We start from the raw sequence: 19,225 nt of genomic DNA on the forward strand, positions 1-19,225 counted from the left end.
GGTACAGGTAATCAGCAGGTATACATGATCACTTATGTTAGTGTGTCTACTGGCTGAACTTTTACTGTCAAGCAGTCAGATTTCTCAATGACATGTTTATAATCATTGTGGGGTTGTGTTGATTTTTTAAAAAAAAAATTTTTTTATTAAATACTCCGGTGTCTCCATTTGTGTTTCACCACTTGAGTATTCCAGGACAGTATTTGTCTATCAGAGACTGGTAGTACGGCTTCAGCTTTTCCACGTCGGGCAAATCGCTGACCTTTGTGTAGAGGTCAAATTTGCTGTGAAAGGAGTGAAGGGTTTAGTGTCACGACAAAGCAACAAACATGACAATGAGAGCAGAAGATTCGCACTTGAACTCTTGGACCCAGGGCAGCATGCTCAGGTCTTTGTCATTGCACAGGTGCATGTAATCTCCGCCAGTGTGCCACGGGTAGAACGAGTGGAAGCGGATCATATATAGCCCCTGAAAATTGGTAGAAAATAAGCCCATTAAATCCCACGTTACTAGACACAAAACCATTTTGCCACTCAGATTGGTGCTAATCATGACATTTGTCTGAAAATATTTTACCTTACTTTATCTTACCTCCTCTGGGATGGGGCATTTGTTGAAGTTCAGAACTCTGTAGAGATACTCTGTAAGGAGCAATGCAAGAGGTCATCTGCAGGTAACATTTCATTCATTCATTCATTCATTCATCTTCTACCGCTTAGTCCAATTAAGGGTCGTGGGGCTTCTGTGTACATTGGTCTGATCAGCCATTCATGACTATGGCATGAAGATGAGATACTGTGTTGCAATTAATGATTTATTATAAAAGTTAGCTCATTTTCAACTTAAAATTTAAAGGTAGCCACAATCGTTTTGCTTCTTTATTACACTCAACGGAGGCAGGGGTGGTGGCCAAGTGGTTAATGCGCTTGGTTTCAGTGCAGAAGGATGCGGGTTCAAATCCCACCCCGCCACATTTCTCCATGTAATGTGGAGTTGCGTCAGGAGGGGCATTCGGCGTAAAACCTGTACCAGTTGAACATGCATATCCACCTTGGATTTGCTGTGGCGACCCCAAGTGCACGCAAGGGAGCAGCCGAAGGGACTTACTTTACGTTACACTCAACAGCCACTTAATAAGGTACACCTTTCTCATACCGGGTTGGGCCCTCTTTTACCTTCAGAACTGCCTTAATTCTTCATGGCATAAGTTCCACAAGGGGTTGGAAACATTCCTCAGAGGTGTTGGTCCACAGTGACATAATTGCACACACAGTTGCCTATTCAACCAGTCTGCCCATTCCCCTTTGACCGCTGACATAAATGAGGCATGCACATGCCTGCTGCTCACTGGGTATGTTCTCTCTTTTGGACCATTCTCTGTAAACCCTAGAGATGGTTGTGTATGAACATTTCAGTAGATCACCTGAAATACTCAGACCAGCCTATCTGGCACCAACAGCCATGCCAGATTCAAAGTCACAACTCCTTTCTTCCCCATTCTGATGCTCTGTTTGAGCTTGAGCAACTTCACATCTAGATGTCTAAATGCGTTGAGTTTCTGCTATGTGATTGGCTGATTAGCTATTTGTGTTAAGCAATTGAACAGGTGTACCTAATACAAGGGCTGGTGAGTGTCTATTACTGGAAACAAATGCTGTTCTTGACGTTACTTAACAATATAACAGATACTATGTTAATGGATCTAAAAGTCCACATTCTTTGCTTTTGTGTGAACCTCGACCTTTATATGATTTTTTTTTTTTCTTTAACAAAATTGAGTTATGCCTTGGCATTGAGCATTTAAACATCGTCCATGATCACCCTTGAGGGGTCAAGTGGTTGGCCCAGGTGTTGGCCTTGAAGGTTTAAAGCCTTGGTGTTGGCTGTGAGGGGTTAAAGTGTTGACCTTTAGGGTTCAAGCCCTTGGTTTTGACACTCAAAGCCTTGGGTTTGTCCTTGAAGGTTCAAAGCCTTGGGTTTGAGACTTTAAAACCCAGGTGTTGGCCTTGAGGCTCAAAGCCTTGCCGTTGGCATTGAGGGCTCAAAGCTTTGAGTAAAACACCGATAACCAGTCATCACTGAGGTGTCGCTTGTATTTCAGCATCATTTAATGTATGTGTAGCTGAATGGAAAAATGAATTACCATCGTGGCCCCAGGACATGAAGACATTTTCCAGCCCGCACTTTTCTTTATAGATCCCACATTCAGTACTAACAAAAGAAAAGTTAACAGGCGAAATGAGTGACTCATTCATATGCTCCAAATAAAACTGCAATTAACTTTCTACATCAAACCCTTTAAGAGAGATTTTTTTAAAAAACCACCTTGGGGCACAAACACGTTTGGTAAAACCTTATCTTTTATCAAATGTGCCCTCATCTTTTGGGCTTCAGATTTAGTAACAGAATGTTGTTAGATCAGTCTGTTAATCCAGGATTACGTAATACAGCAGGAGGGAGTTTACTTGTAGTCAGGATTTTTCTCATCTGGATTATCCTGGAAGGAGTCGTCTCTGAACACGATGGACTTTTGAAACTTGCAGCCTACAGGAAACGTGTCGCCCACCACAGCCCACTGTAGAGTTTACACAGAGAGAGAGAGAGACCAAACAGTCACCAAAGACTGTTTCTATATCTGTGGACGTCAGATTAGGGCGGTCAGGATGTTACGATTTTTCTCCTTCTTGTGTGTATTTCCTACTTGTGGTTCCTTCCACAGAGCCATGACTTTCCCCACATCGTGAATCAGACCCACCAAATGGAACCAGTCTGAGGAAGGACAATGAGCACGTCTTTGACAGAAAGGTTACATGTGCCCGTACAGTCTTGTTCAAAATAATAGCAGTGTGTTTAAAAGTGAGTAAAGCTCAAAATCCTTAAAACAGCTTTTATTTCCATACACATAAATGCATTGAGAACAAATTCTACCTACATACGCATGTATGTATCTTCAACCACTTAACCGGGATCGGATAACGGGGGTAACAGCTCCAGCAGGAGACCCCAAACTACCCTTTCTAGGGCCACATTAACCACCTCTGACTGCGGGATCCCAAGGTGTTCCCAGGCCAGCGTGGAGATATAAGCTCTCCACCTCCTGGGTCTTCTCCAGGTTTTCCTCCCAGATGGACGTGCCTGGAACACCTCCCTATGGAGGTACTCGGGTGGCATCCTTACCAGATGCCCGGACCACCTCAGCTGGCTCCTTTCAATGTGAAGGAGCAGTGGCTGTACTCTGAGCTCCTCACGAACAACCGCGCTTCTCATGATATAGTTCTTTCAATCATGACCCAACCCTCACGACTATAGGTGAGAGTAGGAACAAACATTGACCAGAACATCGAGAGCTTCACCTTTTGGCTCAGCTCCCTTTTCGTCACAACAGTGCGGTAGAGCGAATGCAATACTGTCCCTGTTGTGCCGATTCTCCAGCCAATCTCACACTCCATTGTCCCCTCACTCGTGAACAAAAGCCCGAGGTACTTGAACTTGTTTACTTGGAGCAAGACCTCATTCCCTAGCCGGAGTAGGCAATCATTGGTTTCCTGCTGAGAACCATGGTCTCAGATTTAGAGGTGCTGATCCTCATCCCAGCCACTTCACACATGGCTGCGAACTGATCCAGTGAGTGCTGGGGGTCACAGGCCAATGAAGCCAACATGATCACATCATCTGCAAAAAGCAGTGATGAAACCCTCAGCCAACCAAACTGAAGACCCTACTACCAACGACTGCACCTCGATATCCTGTCCATGAATATCACAAACAGAATTGGTGACAAGGCGCGGCTCTGGCGCAGGCCAACCCCCACTAGAAAGGAGCCCAACTTGCTGCCGAGTACCCAAACACAGCTCTCGCTTTGCAAGTACAGAGATTGGATGGCCCTGAGAAGGGTCCCCCTCACTCAATATGCCCGCAGCATCTCCCACAGTATCTCCCAGGGTACCTGATTATACGCCGCTTCCAAGTCCACAAAATACATGTAGACTAGATGCACATACTCGCAGGCACCCTCCAGGATAATTGTTAGAATGAAGAGCTGGTCAGTTGTTCCACGACCAGGACGGAACCCGCATTCCTCTTTAGTCAGAGGTTTGACATGGCCGAACCCTCCTTTCCAGCACCCTGGAGTAGACTTTACCAGGGAGGCTGAGTAGTGTGATGCCCTGTAATTGGTGCACACTCGTTGAGCGCTGTTCCAGACCTCAGCGCAATGTTGAAGGGACGTCTCATCCAAAACAATCCCTCCACACCCAGAGCTTTCAGCATTTCTGAACAGATCTCATCAACCCCCGGGGCTTTTTCACTGAGGAGTAGTTTGACTACCTCGGTGACTTCCACCAGGGAAATTGATGATGATCAAGTGATTATCAGCTTTCACTTCTTCATCCTACTATCGACGTGCTCCACTCTGATGCAGGAGTTCCTCAGTGTTCCTTCCAGTGCCCGATTAGCTCCTCAGTTGAGGTCAACAGAGTCCCATCCTTACTATAGACAGCTTGGATGGTTTCCAGTTTTCATCTTCTGAGGTGCCTCACAGTCTGCCAGAAGCACCTTGATGTTAACTGAAAATCCTTCTCCACAGTTACTCCATACTTGTACTTCCACACTTGTTTTGCCTCCCTCACAGCAGAGGCTCTCGCCCTTCGGGCCAGTTGGTACCTTACAGCTGCCTCCGGAGTCCTCTGATAATAATATATTCCAGAAGGACTCCTTCAGTTGGGCAGCTTCCCTGACCACCAGTGTCCAACACAGTGTTCGAAGGGTGACCCACAGGTTTTCATATATCATATTTCTTTTTACAGAGGATTCATATCCTGATAGGCAAGAACTGATTCAATTTTCAAGGTCATAAGTCAAACTCAGGAAAAATACCTATCCTTTAACATTAAACAAACTTTCAGAAATTCCTAACTGTCAAAAAAGATTAAAAAAATTTCATATTTCAGACCATTATGGAGGATGGTATCCTTTATCGAGTGACAAAGGTTGATCCGATCTGATCAGGATTACAGATGTGGCTATCTAAATACATCATTGAAACCCTCTTTTAATGTATATTTTACATTATATCTTAATCAAACGTGCCCAATCACTCTCATATTTTAAAGTGAGGTACATACTGGCACTTACTATCCCCTGACAAAGTTTCATCCGGATCTGATCCAGATTGTGGATTTTTGTTTATATTTGAAGTTAATATTGAAAAGCCCATTTGGTGTACATTTTGCATTATAGCTCAACCAAAGTGCCTTGGCCACTCTCATTTGGGACAATGAGGGCAAAACTAGCACTCTCAATGAATAGACTAAGTTTGAACTGAATCTGATCCGTATTGCGGATTTAGCGGATATTTGATTTTAACATTGAAATGCCCTTTTGATCTATAGCTTGTTTTATGTTTTAGTTTATGAAAAGCCAGTTCCAACAGGACTTTGACCTTGAAAGTTTTTTCCAAGGTAAAAAATTGTTACAATTAGAAACTAGTTTTGGCGGAGGTTTGTGCTCTACGAGCGCAGTGCTCTTGTTGTGTTTTTTTTTTTTTTTATTGTGAGCCTTATTAAACCCTTACAGGTGGCCCTTATTTAAGGATGAAGGCAACAAATGTTGTACATGCTGATTGTAGTGCATAAATGGGTTGTTCTAGGCATTGTTTAGAAGAAGAACAGCGAACTTCGATTAAAAAGTGGATTGCCAGGGAGAAAACATAAAGATGTGCAGAAAATGATCAGGCTGCTCAGCTAAAATGATCTCATATTCTTTAAAGTGGAAACGAAGCCAGAAAGACATGGACGAAAATGGAAAACCACCATTGAAGAATAACCAAAATGGCAAAGACTCAGTCAATGATGAACTCGGACTGAAGTTACCTGTGAGTACTGTAACAAATAGAAGATACCTATCTGAATCCAACCTATCGCTAACAAGTCCCCACAAAGTCCCACTGTTGAAAAAACATGTCCTTTAGAGGTTACAATTTGCCAAAGAACACTTTGACTGGCCTAAAGAGAAATGGTACAACATTTGTGGACTGATAAAAGCAAGATTCTTCTTTTTTGGTCTGGGGGGGTCATAGACAGTTTGTCAGGTGACCCCCAAAAACTTGATTCAAGCCACGGTAAACTGTGAAGCCTGATGAAGCAAGCATCATGATATGGGGATGTTTCCCATACTATGGTGTTCGGGCCTACTTAACGTATACCAGGGATCATGGATCAGTTTGAAAATACTTGAAGAGGTCATGTTGCCTTATGCCAGAGAGGAAATACCTTTGAAATGTGTGTTTCAGTAAGACAACAACCCCAAATACACCAGCAAGTGAGCAACATCTTGTTCCCAGACCAACAAGATTAACGTTATGGAGTGGCCAGCCCAGGGCTTAATTTAAGGGGGAGCAAGCCAGAGCGCGCTCCGGAACCTCTGATGTTTGCTCTGCCAGCTATTTATACTGGATCCGTGATCCGCCACCTCTCTTGACTGACAAAATATTTAAAAAAAAATCACTGCAATTGCTCTCACTGCCAATCACACCACCGCCCTCCTGTCTGCTGTGCGGAATTGCGCCAAATCTGGCAACAGGTCCAGAGGCTACGCTCGCTGTTTTGATCCGGATGTTGACCGTAGCCGCAGAACTCCGTGGCCACCGAGGGAGGACTTGGATTCTTTGCGGGTCCCGCATCCGTACCCCCAGAGGCAGTGATTGAAGGGAGAGCCGCGCATTGTGTTCTGCGTGTGTCTGTTTATAATCTTCTAGCACAGAAGAAAAAAGAGAGTGTTTACACAACAGAGAAAAGTGAGAAAATGTTAATGCCTGTTTGAGAAAAGTGTGTAGTGAGGGGTTTTACAGCCTTAAAACATTTATAATAAGTGTAAAAAAATAGCGCTACTTCGCGGATTTCGTTTATCGCGGGTTACGCCGCGTTCACACCGGGCGCGATCAGATGCTACAATTCGCGGGTGTCGCGTGGCGATGGACGCGCCTCCTTCACCCGGTGTGTCGCTCTGCTTGGGTGGACTTTCGCTGCGAAATTCACCCCGGTGCATCATCAAATAGGAGGAGCTTCCATTCCGCTCGGCGTCAAGTCATCATGACGGACCTTTCACACGGAGCGAGTTGTTGTGAAAAGCTCCCAATACAGAGTACCATTATTTGCTGCAGGAGCTGCGTCTGGATGATGGCCGCTTTCAGCGGTCCTTCCGCCTCTGCGGGACCCAGTTTGAGGACCAACTGTCCCGTTCACGCGCTCACATGTAACAATAAAAAAAAAGAAACTCCGCTGCTTGCTGCAGCTCGCTCTTCCCCCAAAAACTCTGTCATAATTGTGTTAGAAACCAGTCACCATTTGTTTTATATACATCTGTGTAGTATAATTATAAAATATTCTCCACACAGACGATTCGCTCGCTCCGTGCGCACGTAAAAAAAAAAGAGAAAGAAAGAAACTCTGCTGCTGCTGTGAGGCTGCTCCTCGCTCTTTCCCCAAAAAACTCTGTCATAATTGTCTTAGAAACCAGTCATCATTTGCTTTGTTATACATCTGAGTAGTTAATAAGTAAATAATCTCATGGATGATTCCCTCGTTCGCGCACGTTAAAAAAGAAAAGAAAAAGAAACTCCGCTCGCGCTGCTGTGGTGCTGCTGCTCGCTTCCAAAAACTGTCATGATTGTGAAATAAAGGACAAAGAGACAAAGTCCTGCTCACAGGCTGCTACCAGATACAGGACATGTTCACATCTTCAGTCAAACTCCAGACATCTCCACGTCACTACATATTCAGTCCCTGATTGGTCATCGCGGTGCGACGAGACGAAAAAGGTTCAGATTTTTCAAACTTGGGGAGGAGGGCAACACGACGTGACACGACGCAATATCGCGCACAAACCGCAAAATGCTCAAAATCGCTTCACCTCGCATCGCGCTGCACGGTTTGGCGCCAAAACGCGTCCTTACATAGGGATTACATGGCAACTTGTGGCTGCAGTTGCTCGTGTCGCGCCCGGTGTGAACGCGGAGAACATAACTCCCGTGATAATGAGGGACCACTGTACATCATTAAACAGGAATTTGTACTCTATCCGGATTTGGTGTGACTAGTGTTATTAGGCCTACAATACATGCCCAGTTTATTTTCGGTGTGGCGCACAGCGTTGTTCGCAAGCGCCCCCCCCCTTCTTTTTTTTTCTGCACCGGAGCCATCCATCCTCTGCGCTCCGGGACCTCCCACTTTACAAATTAAGCACTGCCAATAGCCAACTTGTGGGGAGACATCAAAAATGTTGTTTGAAGTAAAACAAAGAAATACAGAGGAATTGTGGAATGCAGCCCAATTGTCAAGGGCTGGAATATCTGTTCACAGGTGCCAGGAGTTGGTCGACTCCATGCAACACAGATGTGAAGCAGTTCTCAGAAACAGTGGTTATACAACTAAATATTAGTTCAGCGATTCACAGGAAAGATCAATCTTTATACAGTTTATACAGTAAATGTTTGAGTTTGTAAAGAAAAATGCAGACACTGCTGTTTTTTAAACAACCTAATATTCCGTTTCCTTCACTTTCTGTAAAGTAATAAATTTGATAGATTTTTCTTCATGTTTTGATTTGGTATAGAATGTACAGTGTTCCCAATCTTTTTACATGTCTGGAAATAAAAGTTGTTATAAGGATTGTGACCTTTTCACACTTTTTTTAAACACACTGCTACGTATTCTTTTGAACACGACTGTATGTGTTTGTGTCTGAATCTGCTCGTCTTTCTCTCACCTTTGTTTGGATGCTCTTTGCGGATCCCCTCAGCGGTCTGAAAGGCATGGAAGGAGTTTGGGAAGTCCACATCAGGATCAGACTCATCCACCAGCTGATCTAAAGACATGATGGCCTCCATCATCCCCATCTCTGTGTGGTTACAGTTGAGCCAATCAGAGTGCTGCAAAGGGACCACAGTCACACTGATCACTAGGAACAACCTTCTGATGAATCTGTCACGTGAGAATGTGTCTTATCAGTTCTTAAAAAGCTTTTTGATGTTAGTTTAACCATGTTTATTATCTGTGCAAATTTGGTTTGATTGGATTCAGTACCCTTACTTGCTGCTGTTGAGTGACCAGACCATTCTGGATTCACACCGAAGAGGTCAACTACTAACTACATCCTTGATCTGGGAGTACTTATTGAATGCAAGCGTGAATACTGGCAGGGCTGCTTTGCAGCGTATGCTGCTTTTTGCAAAGTATTTTATTCAGTTGACTGGGCAGCTGCCTGGGACTTTTTGAGAAATTGTGGGATCCCTCAGACTTTGCTGGACATCATAGTCATTATTTACTGTTCTTTACAATTAGGATCATCACTTGCTTTGTAAAGGAGTGTTGGCTATGAGATTTTGACAGGTAATGAATGCATTTCTACGTGCAGGGTCCAGCACATATGCTCCTCTGACTGAAGAAGGTCAGGGTGATGCTCAGTTTTCACTTGGCTGCAACGTATAGGTTGATACTTTTGAGAGGTGGGGATGGACTGGTTGTCTATCTGGGTGGTTGCCATCCAGGACCCAAGATTGTTCCGTTGTGTGGTTGGACAATAATAATAATAACAATAATAATTAATAATAAATGTATTTGTGTACCACATTTAAAAAAACAATTCAGTACAATAACAGGAGCAACACAAATAAATAAATAAAAACACACACGGCAAAGTGTGGAACATGAAATCTGAAAATAAATTTAGAAACAAAACACTGCATAGTTTAATTATAGATGCCTAAATAACAGTCCTACAGTTAAATTCTTCTTGAATCTATGTGAATCTTAGTGGTGTGGAAATTGTGCCAGATGAAAGAAGGAGCAACAATTTCTCATTTTGACAATGCAACGGCATGTCATTTATTTCTCTTTTGGGTCGCACAACACACAGATTTTATAGAACAACTTAACCCCGCCCATTAAGCACACAGGGGTCCTGATGGGAAAACATGAAAGGGGCTGAGACACTTTGTTATGCACTTCGCACATCTTGGCATGCTTTCACATGCAAAACAAGGAACATACTTTAAACACAGGTGACGACAATTGGCATGGTGAATTATGTCCATTATATGTTGAATGTCCGCCACATACGACCCCCCCAGAATTCACCATAATGGTAAAGAATAAATGCCATCGAGGGGGCGGGCAAATAATCTGGCCATGACAACTCCTCCTTACCAGAGAATTGGAGGCACTGTGGCGTAAGGGAACCGCAGGCGTCCCCCGTGGTGGCCCAGGCTGAGTAGGACACTTTCTATGGAGGAAGACGGACAAGCTCCATGGGTCTGTCCAGATCTAGGTGGGCTAACTTGAGACGGTCCACTGAAATGCGCTTGACTTGACCGCCTATGTTGACCACAAAGTTTATGTCCCCCATCTTCAATATGCAAAACGGGCCATCATAGGGAGGCTACAGCGGTCCCCTTTGAGCATCATGGCAAATAAAGACATATTCCGATGACTGCAGGTGCGAGGGAGTGTAGGATGACGGAAGCCCGTGTTGTGAAGTAAGCACAGGCGTGAAAAGCCTAACCTTGTCCTGAAGCTCACTCCATTGGTGTGCCGTTGACCAGGGGGTGGTGGTGTCAGGAATTAAATCTCCTGGGACTCGCAGTGGTTGGCTATAAACCGACTCTGCCAATGAGGATTGGAGGTCTTCTATAGGGGCAGTTTGTAGGCCCAGCATAACCCACGGGAGTCTGTCCACCCAACCACCATCTGTTAAGATGGCCTGCAGGGAGGCCTTCATAGAGCAATGAATGTGCTCATGCAGTCCATTAGCCTGGGAATGATATGTTGTGGTCTGGTGGAGCTTCACGCAGTGACTGTTTGCAATTATATTTCAGAGCTTGGACGTAAACTGTGAGCCCATGTCAGAAAAGAGGTCAGATGGAGTGCCAAATCAGGTGACCCTGGTGCCAATGAATGCCCAGGCCATCTCAGCTGTTGTTGCAGCTGCCAATGAGACAGTCTCCCGGATGGTCTTACAATGGATAGGACTTATGTCTCACAGTGACTGGGTGGTCCTATCCACCATTGTAAGGAGGTGTGTGAAACCAGGCAGTATGGTAGGGGGCCCGCGAGATCTACATTAACGTGATCACATCTCTGCTCAGATACAGGGAAGTGAGCTAGGGGAGCTTTGGAGTAGCGGTGGATCTTAGAGTCCGCCCAGTCTCTAATGTCCTTCTTGACCTTGTGCCAGACAAAAGTTGGCTGCCACCAACTTTTGTGATGTTTTCTTCCTAGGTGGGAAAGACCATGCACAGCCTCAAAAAACTTCTCCTCTATGCCGCAGGGATGACGGGTTGTGGCTGTCCTGTGGAGACATTGCAGAGCAGCCTGGTACCACCCTCACCAAAAGCGACATCTATCAGCTGCAGTCCAGTGGCTGCAGACCTGATTGTCTGCACTTCTAGGTCGGTGGCCTGATCAGCCGCCATGAGGGTGTAGTCCAGCCCAAGGTGGAGAGTGAATGCAAAAGCTCGAGAGAGGCAGTCTGTGATGAAGTTCGTCTTGCCACAGACACCACAGTTGACCACAGACATACAAGCTTTATGCTTCTGTGGTGAAGGCGGGGGGGGGGGGGGGGGGGGCTGTGGCAATAGATGAGCCAGCATCGTTGTGGCAGTTGAGGCAGTTTTGACATCCAAGAATGCTGTGTCTCTCTCAGTGGACAAATCCATCAGGTGTTTGGGCGCTTTCCCCTTCAGGGCCTTGTACAGGTGGCACATTAACTGCGGCGGCTTTGGTGGGGGGAATCCATCTGTTAGGATGTCCAGTCTGGAAGTGGGCAGATTGCTCGTCTACGTGCCGGTGTCACACAGGAAATAATGCCTGGAGACGATGTCTTGGATGAACAGTAGCCTGTCAGTGCGACCGAAGCTCATGGCCACTACTGAGCACCAGCCCCGATGTGTCCTTTTCTGCTGAAAGTTCAAGGTGAGCGGCAATGCTTGGCTCTGGATCCAAATTAGCATGGTAGAAACAGAGGCTGGGCTCAGAATGCTGCAGAGGTGAAATAGGTGCCGTTGTCATGAGTGTTGCATCACTTGGAAGCGGTGCAAGTGTGTGAAAGGTGCTGCCTGGGGCAGTCGTGGCAGTGTGGGAAAGGTTGAGTGCCGCAGAATGCCGTTGTGTTGACCAGCCAAAAAAAAAAAAAAAACTGTCCAGGAGTTGCTGCAAGAACAGGTGGATGAAGAGGAAATCAGGCCTTTGTTCACCCAGGATCTATAACATTCTGTCCATAAGCTCAGAGGATTTGCTGTCTCTCAAGCCGTGGAGAGAAAAAAGCCTGCTGGCCCTCTCAGCATCAGAAAGTTCAAATGTCTTTAAAAGGTGAGCCTTGAGAACTGTGTATTTATTCACTGCAGGGGGATTTTGCAGGAAACTAACCAGCCTTGTCGCTGTGGGCCGACACAACATAATAGTACTTTGTGTCATCCACGGTAATCTTCCACAGTGCAAACTGCGCCTCTATTTGCGCGAACCAAGCGGAAGCTGATGACTCCCAAGACTTGGGGAGTTTCAAAGACACAGTGTTCGCAGTCATGATCGTGTCGGAATGGTCTTCAAAAACGAAAGATAGACGTCAGGGTCACCGGTGTGGAAATTGCAATGGATGAAAGAAGGAGCAACAATTTCCCATTTTGACAATGCAACGGCATGTCATTTATTTATCTTTGGGTTCACTCAACACACAGACTTTATAGAACAGCCCAACCCTGCCCACTGACCATACAGGGGTCCTGATGGGAAAACCTGAATGGGGCAGAGACACTTTGTGTGCGCTTCACACGTCAGCCTTTTGTCACATGCATAACAGGAACAATAATCGCCCATTACCCAAGCAAGGGTGCTGGTGCTATACAGGAGCAAACATCGCCCATTACCAGGGGTCCTGATGGGAAAACATCAAAGGGGCCGAGACACTTTGATACAGTATGTGCTTCGCTCATCTCAGCATGTTATCACATGCAAAACAAGGAACTCACTCTAACCTCAGATGACACACTTGGTATGGTGAATTATATCCACAATGTCCATTATGTGTTGATTGTCCAACACGGTCATTAGAATTTGCAGATTGATTCACCTTTTGTTTCACAAATTCCATGGTCTGGTTTGTGTGCATCAGTTTGTATGTATTGAACACACGGTCAATGAGACTCCCACTCTGAAACACAAACAAACAAAGCAGCTTCATGAAATTTCAGTATAGTTTATTACACATATGACGTTTGCATGTTTCATTCTGCTGTACTTGTGACTGCATTAGCAAGAACAGGATTGTACAGAAACTTGAAATACAACACACAACTTACCCCACTAATGTAATATACATATGAAAAAAGTGTTCAAATTAATTTTTCATGTTTCTTAATTAGAAACATAAAGAACTTGTCACACCTTGATGATTTAGCCTGCGTATGCTGGCCGTATTAAGAACACTGTCACACTCTGGCATACGTCTAATAAATTAATGCAGCTGTCACACCTAGACGATTAACCAGCGTATGCCGACCCGTTTCCACCGAGTGATTTGGGTCGGTACTGCATGGTCGGTGCAGGTCAGAAACAGAGTAATAGGAGTGTACTAAATCCTAATTTACACATCAGTGGTGTGCATAGCCTTTGCCAATGAAACAGTCTGTCTGCATGAGGACGCAGCTTTCAGCCAATCAGTGGCCAGCATTAATGGGCATATTTAGACTTAAGAGCAGTGGTGGGCACAGATAACCAAAAAATTAACTTCGATAACAGATAATCAGATAACTAAAAAGTTATCTTTGATAAAGATAAACCAATAAACCACCCAAAAATGTATCAGAAGTTACAGATAACTGATAAATTCCAGATTGTCTCTGGTATATTTGCAAATACTAACAAGCTGAACTTGAGTTTTAACACCACGATCGCTTTTGGAAGCATCAAAAGCGATAAAAGACCCAAACAATGAGCTAGTACTTCTATGTTTGAACATGCTGCCCCCTGCTGGAAGCTACACAACTACAGCACAGCAGCACCCTGAGAACAGTCACAAAGCCAGCTCTCTACCAATCACGATGCTCCGGTCAGGCGGAGGTGTTGAAAAATTAAGTCATGCTGACTTTTGGTTTTGTGTGAATACTGATAGAATAACTCCATTAATGTCAATTCTGTCATTTGTACATAGCTAAAATCTAACATATACCTTTTAATGTTGAATAATGCACTAATTCTGAGGTTTTGTAACAAACAGACAGATCGCAAAGGATTCTGGGTAAAAGTGCCTCTGCTAAACAGTGATTGGTTCAGTCATTCATTATGTAAACCAACACGTTAATGTGACGTGTGTCGTGTGTTGGTGTTCACAGATAAATGTGCTTTTGTAAAATATTCCATTTTTTTATTTGTAAAAACAGGCATTTTTACGGAGCCCTGGAAGTGTCATCGCAAAATGTTTTGCTTGTGGAGAGAATGTGCGCACGTTTTATTAGTGCCATTTTATGGTGTTGTAAAACGTGCACTCAATATTGTCTTGACACATAAATGTTGGCTTTACACTGTGCGAGTTTTGGCCCTTTTTCAGATGATTTTTCATTCGTGCGAGAATTTTTTTTGGACCGAGTTTCAGGTTAATCACGCGTCCTGCATCGTGTAGTGTACATGGAGTAACAAGCTGCGTTCAACATCTCATGACCACCTCCTGATCGCCGATCATATGGTCGAAAGACAATCAAACCTGTTTGATATTATTCTGTATCCTGCTGCTGAAGAGCTACAAGCGTCCAACCGCTCGCACTGTGCATTTGCATTTGGATGACTTGGGTGATATTGCCAGTGTATCAGTATGGTGTTAAAGAAAATATATATTTTTTTTGTGACCAGTTCTTTTTTGTCTACAGAAGATAGAGTGGTTTCTTTTGAAAGCAGCTCTCTTCTGTTTGCAGAGGGTAGAACTATACATCTCTTAGAAACTTTTAACAGGTAGGTCTCAACTGATTTTAAATTTTAAAAATGTTTGCTCTGTTCAGCTTGGTTTACTACAGATAATTATTCCGATAATGGTTTTTAAAGTTATCTAAAAAGATAATCCGTCGGAAGTGTGCCCACTACTGCTTAAGAGTAAATTAAAAGAAACGTCTGCCAGCAATCACATAACTTACCTACAACTTATGTGCGAGACATATGAGTCACACGCTGGCATGCGTTGAAAATTGTCAGCATGCCCAAAATTTTTTGAGGAGCGCAGCTTATTAGGACGTACATCAGCGAGCTTCAGCGTGTTTCAATGTGCTTCAACTTGCTCTTAACTTATAAAAAGCTTACCCTTAACTTATTGGACTTATGCCAGCATTTTTAATACAGTTTGGCATATCCTGGCTAAATCATCAAGGTGTGACAGGACCTTAAGAAAATTACAGGGTGGATCAATAAAATGTTACCACTTTTTGAGTGTACACAAGTTTTTGAAATGAGAACTTATTCAAAAATTTTATTTACAGACTTGTAACAGAAGCATCAAATTAACATTTGATACTAAAGGTTTCCCACTTTGTCTCTTGTTTTCCGCACAGTTCAATAATTGATGATATGTTCAATCCACACTCCTCTTCTTTGGATTACAAAAGTGATAACATTTTATTGGTCCACCCTGTTATTTGGACATATTCTGATCTTGTACAACCAATGTTCTTATGTAAATCCAACAGGTTTTTTGTGCAGAAGGTCTCCAGTTCTGTTTGTACATCTGGAGTTGTGTGAGGAAGGGCATAGAATCAAATTGATTTTACTGAGAATGTCATATGTTCTGTGAATCATTTTGTATAAAAATCTGAGATGAATGTATTTTTTTTTTTTTTTAAATTCTCAAACTACAGGTAAAAAAAATGGATGCTCAGCTGTGAGGATCAAACATTTTACAAAAACACTTCCTTTAAAATAATATTCTAACTTTAACGCCATATTTGCACACTGTAAGAGTTGTTAAACACCTGGATGGCTCCGACACATTTCAGCTCCTTTTGATTTCCCACATGAATGCAGAGCTAAATAAAAATGGTTTAGCAGAGTTGAAGTCATACCTCAAAGTTTCTGTACTCGTCCTTGTGTTTGGCTTCATTCTGCTCCAAGTCTGGCTGATACACCAGTGATGAATCTGAACTCTGCAACTGAAATAACAGACATTTTTTTCTGTCCTTATGTTTATTAATTTTGAACAAGATTGCAATAATTTCAAAATATATAAAAATGTATAAACATGTAAAAAAAAAATCTTCTTCCAACTGCCCACCCATGAATTCTGAGCCAGCTGTGTAGATAAGAGCATATGGTAACACACACAAACACAAACAGGGGGACAAAAAAAAAAAAAAATGAGGGGACTTACAGTCTTACTTAATAAATGTAACATTTAAGGACATTTAAGGAATGTTATCAGCTCTTGACCCCAAAAATGGAAAGAACGAATTCTACATTGTGTGAAAAATATTGACAAAGATGGAGAACAAACACTTCCAATATTCAGCAAGAAGACTTTTGACATGTAATAAACACAGGTTAACCTATTTACTTTCACTTGTTGTAAGCAACAATGTTTCTGGAATAAGGTCAAGGATATAGATCTCCGGCCCTTTTAGTGCAGCGGATAACTGAAAAAAATGCTTCAAATGGTGATGCAAGCACCAAATTTGGCACACATACTCCTTAGACATTACTCTTTTAAAAATGCCGGGTACCCATGTGAACTTTCAATAGGCGGCCAAGAAGGGGTCAATTGAAGTATTACACAGGGGTCAAAATTTTAAAATGCTCCAATCATATTGAAAGGTATTCCATATTATTTGTCTGATCATAAAGATTCCAAAAAGGTATAGTTTGGACTATCAGTGAATTAATGGTCTGGAGTTATGGGGTAAAAACAGCAAGAACACTGAGAAAGGTCAATTTCAGTTTGTACAGGGGTTAAAAGTTAAAGTTGCTCCAGTTTTGGTAAAAAGTGGTGCAAATTACTGGTTGAGCTAATAGGATTAATAAATGGAATAGTTAGGACTGTGTTGCATGCTTGGTTTGCAAAGTAAAGGTTAAACAGTATCAGCATCCATTGGATTCTATGACGTGACATATGCTACCCTGTAACATGATAACTAAGCATGATACATGATGGAAACTATTCCTTTTTAAAACCGTATTCACCCAACTAATAATTTGCATCACTTTTTACCAAAATTGGAGCAACTTTAACTTTTGACCCCTGTACAAATTGAAATTGACATTTGTCACTGTTCTTGCTGTTTTTACCCCATAACTCCGGAACATTCATTCACAGGTAGTCCAAACTATACCTTTTTGGAATCTTTATGATCAGACAAATAATATGGAATACCTTTCAATATGATTGGAGCATTTTTAAATTTTGACCTCTGTGTAATACTTCAGTTGACCCCTTCTTGGCCGCCTATTGAAAGTTCACGTGGGTACCCGGCATTTTTAAAAGAGTAATGTCTAAGGAGTATGTGTGCCAAATTTGGTGCTTGCATCACCATTTGAAAGATCCCTCAGTAAATATTCACTTATCTGCTGCACTATTTATGGATGATAGTATATTATGTCTTATGCATTTCCAGAATAATGTTATAATGAATATTATTACACATCCAAATACAATGAAACATAGTTATTTTCTCTGCTCTGCATTTTATATGAGTGTCTGGACTATTCCAGTTAAATGTATTAAGTTTTTCAGGAGTTATGTATGCTTTCAGAGGCCAGTTACATTGGATCAATTTAAATCTACTATTAATAGAAAACATTTGTGCTTAGCATGTTTTTTCTATCTCAATCCAGTTTTGTGATATTTGTTTTGAAATATATCTTCTAGCCATTGTTTTATGGTTTTAAAGCAGGGGTAGGCAACCTGTTCCAGAAAGAGCCATGAGGGTGCAGGTTTCTTTGCAGCCACTGACTCCACCAGGTGATTTCACTGATTAACTGATTCCATCTGCTCAAAGTGATATTAATCAGTAAAATCACCTGGTGGAGTCAGTGGCTGCAAAGAAAACCTGCACCCTCATGGCTCTTTCTGGAACAGGTTGCCTACCCCTGGTTTAAAGAGTCTACTAATAACTTTAATAATAACTTGTAATTTACTGTATATTTTGGAGATTTATTTGCTTTAACATAGGGGTCAACTGTTACCAGTTCTTCAGGGAAGGGGTCGGTATAAACGAATCCTAGAGTAAATATCAATCAATCAATGTCCTTTATTTAACCAGGTAAAAACTCAGAGATTTAAAACCTCTGGCCAACAGGACAGCACAGAACACATTACAACAAACACACAAAACACAAATAAAATACATTCACCATTTCACACATTACTGAAAAACAAGAGTGGAATTTCATGATTTCACAGTGCAACCACAAGATCCCATAGATTTTATTTCTCTGTCTTTTATAACTGCCTTAAATTTCCCCAGAGGTACAAGATGTGTCAAATTCAAGTCCGTCTGCACATCATTCCAGGCAGACAGGGCAGAAAACAAAGCTCTGTACTTGAAAATAGTTAAATAAACAACCTTTGAGGAATCCTTCAATTAACTGTGAGATATTCATTCCTGAATTCCACTCCAGCCCAGATCTTAAACCCACGATCTTGCTTTACCCCAGTGACAACAGACAATTTTCACATTCAAAACTATATACAGCATTAAATAAGAACTTGTGAATAAAGTGAAGGTGGAAAAAAAAAATTGGAAGCGTTGTCTGAGTGAGTGTTGAAGCCGAACATACGAGGCTCACGTCCCTCATTGCTGAATAACGACCTGGTCTGTGCTGGTCGTCTGTTCCTGTGGAGATCTTCTGCTTCAGTGCTGCAGACCTGCTGGAGCCAGAAATATGATGGACACCGGTGTCCTGTCACATTTTAACCAAACCTAACGTGGTACTCTCTGTTAAACCTTGGCCGTGTGTACATACTGTGTATGCATGTGTGTGCCAAGACACACTTTCCAGTAGTCAACAGTTTACCAGGGTTGATTGATTTAGAATGACTGAGTAGTTCTTATGTTCCAGCGTTTATTTGAAGCTCCAGCACTGGATGATCTTGTCTTCACGAAGGACTCCTTGATGTTTGTGAGCAAGTGATCATATCAGTTTTACATGCAAGCTGCTCTCTGGCAAATAGCGAGGTACCAAGACAGTGGAATACCACAACAAT

The 19,225-nt window shown here is 42.7% G+C and overlaps 1 protein-coding gene across 1 annotated transcript; it reads right to left on the reverse strand.

Annotated features, from left to right (window-relative positions):
* Positions 1–138: 138 nt before the first annotated feature.
* On the reverse strand, positions 139–18,996 carry miox (myo-inositol oxygenase). Its single transcript, XM_034175621.1, has 10 exons — positions 18,799–18,996; positions 16,092–16,172; positions 13,121–13,201; positions 8,765–8,927; positions 2,703–2,770; positions 2,467–2,576; positions 2,145–2,212; positions 593–642; positions 357–469; positions 139–284 (listed from the first exon to the last, which is right to left on the reverse strand). Exons 1-10 carry the CDS (start codon positions 18,814–18,816, stop codon positions 176–178), a joined length of 861 nt encoding a protein of 286 aa, XP_034031512.1. The 5' UTR covers positions 18,817–18,996; the 3' UTR covers positions 139–175.
* Positions 18,997–19,225: the final 229 nt, after the last annotated feature.

The sequence above is a fragment of the Thalassophryne amazonica genome, chromosome 8 (genome assembly GCF_902500255.1).
Source record: "Thalassophryne amazonica chromosome 8, fThaAma1.1, whole genome shotgun sequence".
NCBI lineage: Eukaryota > Metazoa > Chordata > Actinopteri > Batrachoidiformes > Batrachoididae > Thalassophryne > Thalassophryne amazonica.